Consider the following 12,461-nt stretch of genomic DNA (forward strand, 5'->3'; position numbering starts at 1 on the left):
ATGCGCTCTTCAGATCTATGGAGGTGAAAACCAGTCGTTCTGATGAAGTTCTCCAGCAGTTGTTTGTCAGCATGTGGAATTGTCTCCCCATGATCGAATTGCTGAACATGAACAAGTCGAGAATGGGTCTCATCCCTACGGTTTTTTAAAATCAGAACCAGGAAGTAGTGGGAGAAAAAAAAAACATATTTTCTTCTCTGTTGGGAACTCTGGAAATCACGTTTTTCGTCAGAAATTCCTGACCAGGCTGCAGTCTCACATAGAGCTGAGGTGAGCCGTCGTGCACCGAGCGGAGGCGTGAGCGCTTTCTGAGTGAGACACCGTTTCGGTGGAGGCTGCAGCTGTCGTGGAGAAAACACGTTTACTCCCGCTGCGCTGTGCGTGGGCAGAAATTAAAAATGGGCTCTGGCTGAAAAACGAGGGATTTTACCGGACTCGGTTTGCTGAAAAAAAACATAATTTTAGCTAACGTGGCAGATGAGTGTTTTGTGATATTTACTGAACTGTGGAGCCATTTAAAACGCTGTTTAAAGGTCACTGGCTCGTTCTGTGTGGGGAATGTGTGAAGAGAGGCAGCTGAGAGATCAGCTGATCTGACAGTCTCAGATGAACAACTTTACTTTCAGAGGTGTTTTTGTTTTATATCAAAAACATACATCATCAAAAAGCACATACCTTCCCCTCAAGGATCTGTTACCTGGTGGAGGGAGCCGGCAGAGGAGCGGGGCGTGAAGTCGCTGCCGCAGCTGTGTAGCACCTCTGGTGCTGTTGCTGGCCAAGGCGGTCCCTCCAGCGGCCAGAGGGACAGATGGACTGTGACGTCACCAGATGGTGTACAGACTGTACAGAATCGGACCTCTGCGATTTCTCAAGGATGGTCCTGAAGTTGGCCCCGAACAGTGCCTCTGGGGTGATGGGGCCCTCCAGCAGGTCTTTCTGCTGCCTCTCTGACAAGGATGGCGAGAGGCGGAGCCAAGTGGTCCTCTGGATCATGGTCATCCAGACAGCGATGCAGGACAGGCAGATTGCAGAGGTGGCACATGTTTAAGATGACATCAGCAGCTTTACAGAGAGAGCTCTTGTCTCCTCCAGCAGGTCTGCTTCCTCCAGCCTCTTAGAGATGCTGTAGGCCAGCAGGGCGATGTTGATGTTCGCTGCGGCCGTCTGGGATGATCACTGGTGAGCTCGGTTGGAGACCTTGTCACCATCTGATCATGCTTCCCTGGAGGGACAGGTTGCTGGTCCATCCTGGAAGCTTTTGCCCCAAGTGCCACCACCAGGCTTGGCTGGGGGGGGGGGGGGGGGGGGGTTGATAGGTAAAACCCTCCTCTCTGGAGATGGAGGCGAAGGTGGAGACGGATGTCTTTAGCTTGCTGGCCCAGCTGCAGCCTTGTTCCAGTGTGACGTCACAGCTGGACAGCGAGGCCAGTTGGGGTCAGAGTGACGAGTCGGGGCGGAGTCAACCTTGCTGCCAGATCGTCCGATCAGGGCGGAGGGAGGCGAGGGACGGAAAGTCCCTTGTGTTACATCCTCCTGGATTATGACAGGCAGCTCCGAGAGGAGGGCGCCGACAGCTGGGAGCAGTGAGGTCGCCGACGTGGGAAGATCCGAGGTGGCTGAGCATCCGCTCGGCCACTCGTCTTCCGTCACTACGCTCTCCAGGAGGGAAGGGGCAGCTCCACATCGCCTTTCTCGGAGGAATCATTTGATTCACTGCGTGACTCTACGTCAAAGAAGGCGGTGACGTCGTCCTGCGCATAGCGTCCCGCCACAGAAAAAAAAACACTCAGCGGAGCTGCTACCAACAACGCCTTTTTCGAGGGAATCATCCGATTTACCTCGAGAAAAAAAACACGTTAGAAAAGGCGGTGGCATCGTCCAGCGGGTAGCAGCCCGCCACGGAAAAGCACTCCTCGGCACTTACCTTGAACAAGGGTACTTGTCTGCTTCTCCTCGGAGCTCACCTGGGCGGCAGGAGGTTGGCGTGGCGGAGACCCAGGCATCCTTAGCAAAGGTTGTGCCGGTCAAAGCTGGACAACTTTTCCTTCTTTGTTCTTCTGACAGTGCTAACTAGCTGGCTAAAGAAAAAATGGGGAGCCGATTACCCGGTCTCACCGTAATTTATACGGACCGGGGGGTGAGGCCCACACACAGCAGGTGGGCATGGACTAAAGTTTTTCAGTGCAGCGCTGAGCGCCTAGGGATAAACCCACCAGCGACAGCCTTAAAGGGCAAAGCCTATACGAAATAGAACATAGTTGTAGCTGCCTGGGTGGGGGTGGGTGCAGGTGACGGAGCAGGAGTTACTGCAGGATTAAAAATACTGATTAGGATTAAATACATGAGAACATCCCTCAATCTGATCAAGATCAGCTCTGCCACGATGAGACCACAGATCTGAAATGATTAAGGGAAGATCACGGGACTTAAGTCGACAGTGTGGGACGTCACATCTTCCCACAGCTGCTGGAGGTTCTTCCACACAAAACCTGGGTCCAAACCTTGTTTGTGAATCTCTAACTGGATCCATCAGGCCTTGGAGGAAGTTCTGAGGATGACTCTCAGCTACTACTACTGCAATTCCTAGCTCAGTACCTGAAAACTCATGGAGTTTAAGCCATTTTTACGCTGACTGAGGCTGATTAGCTGTGGCAGCCATTTTGAAGTGACTCTAAAAATCAAAGAAGTGTAGATCATTAGTTTCACTAAACTTGATCCAGAGGTTCATGAGATATTTTGCTAACAGAGACGACAAACAGACACAAACCGAAACGTTTTAATCTTTAGGGTAATAGCAGCAGCAGGTTGTTTGATGTTTTCTCAGACATTCAAGCAGGCTTCAGGTGAAGCCCCGCCCACCCGTTGTGTCTCCCTGACAGGACACCTGAGGTGGTCCTGGTGTCCAAGTCCCAGTCCTCGCAGGTTGTCCCACTGACTGTTGTTGAAACGGAGCCTCTGTAGTTCAAACCCAGCCCTTCGTAGCAGCTGTCAGGGTTCTCTGCAGCTGCAGGAGGAGGTGGAGGAGGTCAGGAGGAGACAGGAGGTAAAACAAATCAGCTGTTTCTGTCAAAATAAACAGAGAGCTGAATAACTCCTGAAACTGAGCTGTTATAGCTAAAAATGCAGAACTAGCTAAAAATTCAAAGAAGCAGAACATTAGCTAAAAGCTATAGGAAACACAAAAGTAAATAAATCAAATCCAAAAATATCAAAGTGCTAGCTAAAGCCTAAATATAGCAAGACACTAGCTAAAAGTTGAAAAACATTAGCAAATAGCAATAAGAAAAATCTTCAATGTTGCTAAAAGCTAAATGCAGCAAATGTTTACCTAAAAGGCAAAAGTAACAAAATGCTAGCTAAAAGCTCAAGGGAACAAGACTGGCTAAAGGCAAAAGTAGCAAAACAGTACTTGAAAGCTATGACATAGAATACTAGCTAAAAATCTAAATGCAACACAATCTGGTCAAAAGCTAAAATTAGCAGTTAGCTTGAGTGCTACTTTTTAACTGCCAGGCTATCTAAACTAAATGTAGCGAGGCACTAGCTGAAAGTAGGAAATAACTAGCAATAAAAAGTAGAAAACAAGCTAAAAAGCAACATGTTGATAAAAGCTAAAAGTAGCAAAAGGTTACTTATGAAATGAAAGTAGTAAAATTGTAGCTGAAAGCTATATACGTTAAAGCTAAGAGTAGCCAAAAGTTAGCTGAAAACTAAAAGTAGCAAAACAGCAGCTAAAAGCTAACAGTAGCCTGAGTAGAAGCCGAAAGAAGAAGAAAAAAGTGTTAGAAATTCAAGCTGTGATGCGTTCACAGAACCTCGGTCATTATAGCGCTATCTGCTGGCCACTTTATGGTTCTACCTAATTTAGACCACTAGATCAGACCAGTCTAATGTTGCCTTCAGGTGTCGTGGTGCCACTGGAATAATGACGTATTTCCAGTCTTTAGTGCTTAACTCGTGGTTTTGGTTTACTACGGATGGAAGCTGGCAGATAAAAAAATAAAAATAAAAAAAACAGTCAAGTAAATATTAAGAAGCCGGAACCCAGCTGTTTGGATCCTGCTCGGCTGATGGTGCCTTCACGAACAGTCAGAATTATCACAGTCTTGTGTTAAAGTTCATTAAAATTCAGTATTTTATAATTGGATACAAGTAGAAATCAAATTGCTTTACTTATTTATTTTTCAAGTAAACTTAATGTCATTTATTGATTCTTTTACTGTTTTTAAACAAATTAAATGTTTTTTTTTCACGTTGTAGTTGTGTTTTTAATTACGAGTATGAAACTAATGAAAACTTTATAAAAACAGAACAAGTCAGCCTTTTTGTATACATGTATTCTTTTTGTGCATTTTATTATCATCCCTTAAGGTTAAATAAATATTAAACCATCTTTTAATCACAACCATCTTTGAGTTCAGTGTGGTTATACAGTTTCCGAGCATTTCATGAACGCACCAGCAGCGCCGTTCTCCTGCTGAAGGTTCCTCCTCCTCCTCCTCCTCCTCCTCCTCCTGCAGGACGCGGATCCAGCAAACAGAAAATGGGAAACTCGGACACCAAACTTCACTTCAGGAAAGCTGTGATCCAGCTGACGACCCGAACTCAGGTCGGTTCTACTTCCTGTTGGGAAAAGAAAAATAAACTTTAGTGTTTTGTTTTTTTTCTTGGAGCGCCTGAGGAGAAAACAGCTCCAGATGGTAGCGTCAGGTGCAGCACACAGCTCTGAAAACAGGCTGGAAAACAAGAAAAACATTAAATTTAGTCATTAAATTAACAGAAACAAACGTTTCCTCTGAAATATTTAAACATTTCGCATGTTTTTTTAAGTTTTCCAGACTTGAACTCCTCATTTTTCAAGGTTTTGATGTCAGTGAACGCACCGCTGGACCCAATAAATAAAATATGAGTTCAATCAGCACCAACTTTGAGTTTAACAGAAGTTTTAAAGTTAAACTGACCTCACAGGCAGAGGTTTAACCTTTAAAGATGAACAATAAAATGCAAACGTGTTAAATGTTTGATGAAATTAAATGTTATTTCACATTTTTGGACATTTTAAGAACGAAATGTTTAAAAAAATAACAAAAAAGGACATAAAGGTTTTTAATTCTTACATTAAAAAAAAATCAAGTTTTGGTAAATATTTTAATTGTAAGTCTTCTTTAGTTGAAATGCGACCCTCAGGACGGAGGGGAGGGGCAGTGATTTGCATGTAAGTTCATCTGAAACAAAGGGAACTCGATTAGTTTCAACAGCTTTGAATTCCACGTTTGTTTTTTGAGCTCCTGGAATGAGAAGCGAAATGTTTTCAGAAACCAACAAGAAGCTGTCCTAAAAATGTTCCTCGCCGTCTGTGACAGTTGATTAAAACTTTTACGCAGAAAGTCTGAATCTGTGAGGAGCTCTGCTGCTCTGACAGGCAAAAGATTAAAAAGTTAAATTAGGTTCAAAGCTACGGACAGAACAGCAACACCGTAACATCGTTTTCTGTTTCCCGTCGTGTCTCCTGCAGCCGGTCGAAGCCACAGACGACGTGTTCTGGGATCAGTTCTGGGTCGACTGCTCCATCGCTGTTCAGGATGTGTTCGCTCTGGTTCCTGCTGCGGAAATCCGAGCTGTCAGAGAGGAGTCTCCGTCCAACCTGGCAACGCTCTGCTACAAGGTAATCTGTCTCTGTCCAACCTGGCAACCCTCTCCGACAACGTAACCATCTTTGTCCAACCTGGAAATTCTCTGTTAGAAAATAACCTGTTTTTTCAACCTGGCAACCCTGTGGTCACCTGTCCTCACCTGCATCAGGTGAGAACGTCGTATCTTTAATGGAGCACCTGTAGTAAACTGCTGATGATGAACCTTCAGATGTTTCCCTCCAACGTTTGGTCTGATGAGGAGGATCTTCTCTGGTCCTGGATCTGCTGCAGGATCAGGATGGATCTGGTTCTGGGCTCCAGTCTGGAACCTGTTTTAATGAAACCCACTCGTCAGGTTGCCAGAGCAGCTCGGCCTCCTCCGTTTTGTCCCGCATGAGGCCAGCTGCAGACAACAGGATGGGGCTGTTTCCACACTCAGAGGTCAAAGGTCATTCACTTAAAGACAAACTGTCCAAAAACAACAGATTAGGGAAACAATCCAAAATAATCCTGTTTTTAAGTCAAATAGTTTGAACAGCAGTTTGATCCGGTTAAAGAAAATGTGTCTAATTTAGTTGTATTTATTTAAATTATTTCTTCAGGAATCGTTGTGAACAATATTTCAGAGGAAACAACACGCCCATCATTTTTACACAAACCTACATGTTTTTACGTCAACCGTTGTTTTTTTAGTTACACAAACATCACAGTAAGTGAGGTTAGGTTCAGGATCATTATCCAAATAAAACATTCAGGGTTTTTTTCATGTAATGAAGAATTCAGCAGAAAAACTTCTTCAGTCTGGAGAACTTCTCAGAGTGTGACCTCCAGGAGACGATTCCTGTTTTTGATCAAATCTGCACTTGAGTCTCGGCGCGCAGCTTTTATTTAACTTGAAGTTTTACAGTAACTCCGTGAACTGATCTGATGAGAGGATTAATGTTTCAGCCGTTTGTTTTCAGGCCGTGGAGCGGCTCGTTCAGTGCGCCGACTCTGGCTGCCCCTCGGAGAAAGAGCGCCAGATGGTGCTGAACTGCACCCGCCTGCTCACCCGGGTCCTGCCCTACATCTTTGAGGACGCCGACTGGAGGGGCTTCTTCTGGTCCACCATCCCCGGAGCCTCCAGAACTGGGGTACGAGTCCCACAAACCTGCAGCTTTGAAGGCAGACTTCACATACAGTGGGAGTCAATGAGGGTTAGGGTACGAGAGTCCAACAGCCCTGAGGGACACCAAGTGGAAGAAGGAAAAAACCCCAGACATTTTGATGTTTTAACTGCACAAAGAAGATCCAGCAAAGGTCAGAGGTCCTCTGGACGAATTGTTTTTGTTAATAATAATAATAATAATAATCATTTTATTTAAAAAGCGCCTTTCATGACACCCAAGGACACAAAAAATATCTTGATTCTGTGAACCACTTCGATCATGACTGCCTCAAAAGAGTCGGCGGGGGAGAGGGCGGACTCCAGAAACCAGCTGAACACCATCCAACTGCTTGGTCCACCATGTGAAGGTGCTTTTTATATGACTGAGTTTGTTGTGGCTCCTGATGAAGACGAAACGTTTCAACAAAAACAATTCGTCCAGAGGACCTCTGACCTTTGCTGGATCTTCTGCCTGGATTATTGAGGAGCATCAGGAGGTTTGTTTGGAAAGTTTAGACAACTCAGCAGTTGGTGAGAACGTCCTGCAGAGCCTCAGGTTCAGACCTCAGAGCCCAAACGGGCCGTGGATGAAAAGAGTCGTAACCTGGAGTTCGTAGGCGCTAGCTGTCCCGGTAAACACCGTTCTGAAGTTTTAGACAAAACAAATTCATCTTTTTGTTTTCTTCCGGTTGACGAGAAACTCCAACATCATCAGCGTAGAATCACACGTTTCAAATGACCGTCAGTGTTGGTTTTCTGGTTCAAGCTGCAGATTAAAGTTTAGATCTGCAGCTTCCAGGTGCGTTTTGAACTAACAACAGATTATTTTAAGTATTTCAGCTGGATTTAGGAGTTAATCTGGAGTTTTCTGTTGGTTAAATAAAGAGTTGTCCAGTTTGAGACACGTGCATCATCACCATCATCATCATGAGAACGTCTGGGCTAAATATTCCTTCACACACTTTAAGGAACACACTCTGTGCTCTGTTTGTGCCGACAGTTTGCCCCCCCCCCCCCCCCGACACAAAGCTCGTTGACAGAAAGTTGTTTGGTGTCTTGAAGTCGTTGACGTTTCCTCCTGACTCCCACAGTTCCTCCTCCACCTCAGTCCAGCGCTTCCATTATCAGACACTGGATTCCTCCGTACTCAGCCACTAACAGGGCGGGGGGGGGGGGGGGGGGGGGGGGGGGGGCCGGTACAATATGAGCAGTGTTTGCTGCGTGGTCTCCAGTCCAGCAGGTAACTAGAGACCCCCCCAGCCTTCAGGGTGGGAGTAAATGGGGGGGCAGTGTGTGGACGGAGACCTCACAGGTTTTATTTCCACCGCAGCCTGTTTTTTTACCTGAGCCTCAGCTCTTCACCTGGCTGTCCCGGAGCCACTTCAGATGTCTTTGCTCCAACGAGAGGACGTCCGTCTGGTTCTGATCCTTCCATCAGACCCGTCCAGGTGCCACCATCATCACCTACATAAAGTCCCCCTCAACAGGAAGCATCACCCTACTCTCCCCCTTTGACCTCTGACCCTAACCACACCCTGAACCGTGACTACAGAAAGTCTTCCTCTGGTCTGAAGAACAGGTTCACAGTCGGAGGAGGTTGAACCCGTCCGTCCTGAAGCTACACGACGAGAAGCTCCAGGTGCCGTCATCGACTCGTCTCGTCTGTTTCTAGGTTTAGGAAACAGTTTTTGACCATTTAAAGTCTTTTGTTTTAATTTCTATTAAAGCTGCTGAGATTCAAGACAAACTTCAGACATCTTCTGACAGTACCACGGGAAGGCTTGGTACCAGGACCCGTTTGGTTCTCACCGCTCTCCTCTGGATTTAGAAGCTCCTTCCCTCAGATCTTCAGATCAGATTACACTGAAGTTCTTCATCATGGAGCCCAGTCAGGAGAATGTGCCCGGGCAGAGTGCGAGAATCATTTTTATAACTTTATCAGCTCTCAGCTCAGGCAGACACTGATGACCTCGAGCACACAGCTGCACATGCAGGATCAGTTCAGCTCCTCATTCAGGCCTCTCTGAGATACAAAAGAACTCAAACACATGATTCATTCTCCAGTTAACATTCTCAACCATAGTTTAAAAAAAAACTTCATAAACCTTGAACAAATTCTCCGACATCTTCCTGTCGAAGTCAGGACGGTTCAACGGAGATCTTTAAATCATAAATAAACCTTCTTCTTTTTAAGATGCTTTAGTTTGACACACCAGCGGTTGAACCTCCTCTTTGTAGTTTATTTAGTGTAGGTTTAAAAGGGGCGGGGCATCAATAAAAATGTTCCTAAAACTTCAACGACTCACTAACCATCAGCTCGTAGCTCAGCAGAGTCTGGATATCTGCAGACAAATGTAGGAGAACAAAGTCAAAACAAGTTGGGGAAGGTGGGATTATTTGAATAAAGCAAAGTTTGACTCCTTTAAATCAGATTAGGATGATGGATTAGGATGGATTATACAGTAACCTTCACATCTTTATTGGTGTGTGTTTCAGAGTTCACATGAAGACGGTGAGACTGAAGCTCGTCCGCTGGCTGAGTCTCTGCTGCTCGCCGTCTCCAACCTGCTCTTCTGCCCTGATTTCACCGTCCAGACCCACAAGAGGAGCAGCCTGGTCAGTGGCTTTCAGCTGAAACGTCTCGGACTAGTCAGAGTGGGGAAATGATCCACAGACAATGAAAATGCTGCGCTGAAGTTAAATGGCTGTTTTGTTTTCAACATGAATTCAGGGATGTCCTGCGACCGCGGCCAGCTGGACGTGTCTGATCTGATTTAGACTGAACTTTGAGCACCTGAAGAAAAGCTTGAACGGACTGTCGTCACCTCCTCGTGACTCAGACTGAAATAATCCGTTTCAAACTTCTTCACAAAGGAAACGTCTCTACTGGGAGTTCTTCAGCCTGGTCGGGCCGTCCTCTCCTCCGGCGGTAGCGCGAGTTAATCAGTGACTCGTGAACGCAGAGGGAGGCTGGTGGTGTTTGAACAGGGTGGATGCTCCTTAGCAAACACCTTTAAAGGCTGGAGGTCCGTCCCCCTCACACAGAGCCGCTGTTTGTTTCCACCTCTGTGACCCACCAAGCACACAAAGGCTGGTCCGCTCGCTGTCCAGTAAAGGTCCGGTTACTGTGGGGTCAGAATGTATAGTTCCGTGTAAAAGTCTTCAGCAGGGTTTTATCACTAAGACCCTGGGGGGGCTCTGTGAGTATGGGGTATGTTGCTATGGACCATTCAGTCCCTAAACAAACTGAAAGTCTGGTTCACATCGGACCCCTTCAGGGTGGGAGTTGGACCACCAGGGCTGCTCGTTGTCACTGATTCTGTTCATAAATTTTATGGACAGAACTTCTCGGTGCAGCCGGGGGGGAGGAGAGAGTCTGGTTCAGTGGCCTCAGGATTCATCTCTGCTCTTTGCAGACGATGTGGTCCTGTTGGCTCATCGTGCCGCGATCTTCAGCTCTCTCTGGAGCGGTTCACAGCTGGGATGAGAATCAGGACCTCCAATCTGAGGCCACGGTCCTCGGTCAGAACGGGGTGGATTGTTCTCTTCAGGTCGAGGGTGAGGTTCTGCCTCAAGTGGAGGAGTTCAAGTATCTCAGGCTTTAGTTCATGAGTGAGGGAAGAACGGAGCGGGAGCCCAACACACAGGTCGGTGCAGCTTCCACAGTACTGCATACTCTGCGCTGGTCCATTTTGGTGAAGAGTGAACTGAGCTGTAAGACAAAGCTCTCTGTTTACTGGTCAGTCCACGTTCCTGCCCTCACCTCTGGCCACAAACTGGGTAGAGACTGAAAGAACAAGACTTTAGATCCAGGAGGTTGAAATGAGTTTCCTCTGCAGGGCAGCTGGACTCTCCTTAGACATCGGGTGAGAAGTTCAGTTATCAGGAGAGACTCAGAGTAGAACTGCTGCTCCTCCACATCCAGAGGAGCCAGTTGAGGTGGTTCAGACATCTGGTGAGGATGGACACCGTGGAGACACTCTGTCTCAGCTGACCTGGGAACACCTTGAAGTCCTCCTGGAAGAGGAGGCTGTGGAGAGAGAGGTCTGGACCTCCCTGATCAAGCTGCTGCCCCCGAGATCTGAGTCCAGAACAAGATGGACAGACACCAGTCCATTATTTCCAGGTGACCATTAAAGGTTTCTGAACTCAATCTGGACTTTGATTCAGTCCTCCATCCTGATCAAACACGGGGTGACAGTGGAGAGGAATGACCCTCCTTTAACACGAAGCAGAACCAGACTCTGGCTGAGGGAAACGTTCGGTTTCATCTTCGCAGTGTCAGAACTTTCAATCAATCAGTCTGTTCCGATCAGATTTCATGAACTTATTGATCAAACAATCAGCTGATTCTCCTCGGTGTGTGTTGGTGGAGACGTGGTTGCACTTGAACGCAGCGCGGCTCCTCTGCTCCCGGGTTATTTAAAGGAGCACGAAGCTGCTCTTATCTGCAGCGACGTGTCGCTCCAGGAGTTCTGGGTTCTGTCCCCGTCACGTGGTCCAAACGGGTCCAGCGCTCACTTCAGAACGTCTGAACGGTTCTGTCAGCGAGGAACGTTTCACTTCAGGAACTAAACTTTAAATAACTTTTTGTTAGTTTAATAAATGTTTGAAGTTAGTTTCCAACATGTTATTAATTAACTTAGTTTGTCACGTTAAAAGAATAATGCATTTTAAGTCATTATTATTAATTCTACCTGGGTTTTAGTCGTTAAATGGTCAGTTTTACACGTTTAATCAATGTTTTCACGTTGCCGTGGTAACGCTGTGTCTGTCCCTTCAGAGCATCTTTTCAGGTGAACGAGGTTCAGCTCGGAGGACAGGAGTGACTTTGAATTTGTTGTTTGTTTCAGGACGCGTCGGAGGAGGTGCGCTCCATGGACAGCTGTGAGTACATCTGGGAGGCGGGGGTCGGCTTCGCTCAGTCGCCTCCGCTGAACTACGTCCACGACCTGAACAGGTGACGCTGCACACCCACGCTGCTGCTCTGTTTGCTGTTTAAGTGCGAAACAACAGTCTTTTTAAAATAATGGAAAAAAAAAAAAAAAAAGTTTTCTTTGTCTCATTTGGACCAAAGTTACTGTTTTAATTCCAAAACAAAAGCGCTCAGTTCTAATTTTTATTATTAGCAGAAATTATTTTGCTGATGTGGTTGAACATCAGTCCGTGTTCATCGATCGTTTTATCCCGTCCAGAGATTTTATTCTGAAGTGATTCATTCGTTTTCTGCACTTCTTGATCGAACGATAACAACTCATGAAACTTATCTTAAAATAAAAGTTGTAGAATAGTTTTTAGAAAAGCCTCAGTCTGTTGGAGCCAAATAGAAACGTTAATCAAATCAACATCCTGTTTGTTTGTTTGTTTGTTTTGAGGACGGAGCTGCTGAAGCTGCTGCTCACCTGCTTCTCTGAAGCCATGTACCTGTCTCCTTCATCTGACCGCAACGTGCTCAACCCCTGGGTCTCCTTCTTCTGCTCTGCAGAAAACAGGTAAACAACCAGTAAACAGCAGGTAAATGGCAAGTAAACAACTGGTAAACGGCAAGTAAACAACCGGTAAACAGCAGGTAAACAGCAGGTAAACGGCAAGTAAACAACTGGTAAACAGCAGGTAAACAACCGGTAAACAGCAGGTAAACAACCGGTAAACAGCCAGTAAACAGCAGATAAACAACCGGT

The 12,461-nt window shown here is 46.2% G+C and overlaps 1 protein-coding gene across 1 annotated transcript in view; it reads left to right on the forward strand.

Annotated features, from left to right (window-relative positions):
- The first annotated feature begins 4,537 nt into the window (after window positions 1-4,537).
- The window catches only part of hid1b (HID1 domain containing b), a 15,110-nt gene continuing 7,186 nt past the window's right edge, over window positions 4,538-12,461 (forward strand). Inside the window, exons 1-6 of the mRNA XM_037691280.1 lie at window positions 4,538-4,609; window positions 5,516-5,665; window positions 6,596-6,766; window positions 9,277-9,396; window positions 11,634-11,740; window positions 12,156-12,272. Coding sequence (XP_037547208.1) covers window positions 4,544-4,609; window positions 5,516-5,665; window positions 6,596-6,766; window positions 9,277-9,396; window positions 11,634-11,740; window positions 12,156-12,272 — 731 coding nt within the window. The 5' untranslated portion in view covers window positions 4,538-4,543. The remainder of the gene's footprint in view (window positions 4,610-5,515; window positions 5,666-6,595; window positions 6,767-9,276; window positions 9,397-11,633; window positions 11,741-12,155; window positions 12,273-12,461) is intronic.

This window comes from Nematolebias whitei, chromosome 17 (assembly GCF_014905685.2).
Source record: "Nematolebias whitei isolate Nwh7 chromosome 17, NemWhi1, whole genome shotgun sequence".
Classification (NCBI taxonomy): Eukaryota; Metazoa; Chordata; class Actinopteri; order Cyprinodontiformes; family Rivulidae; genus Nematolebias; species Nematolebias whitei.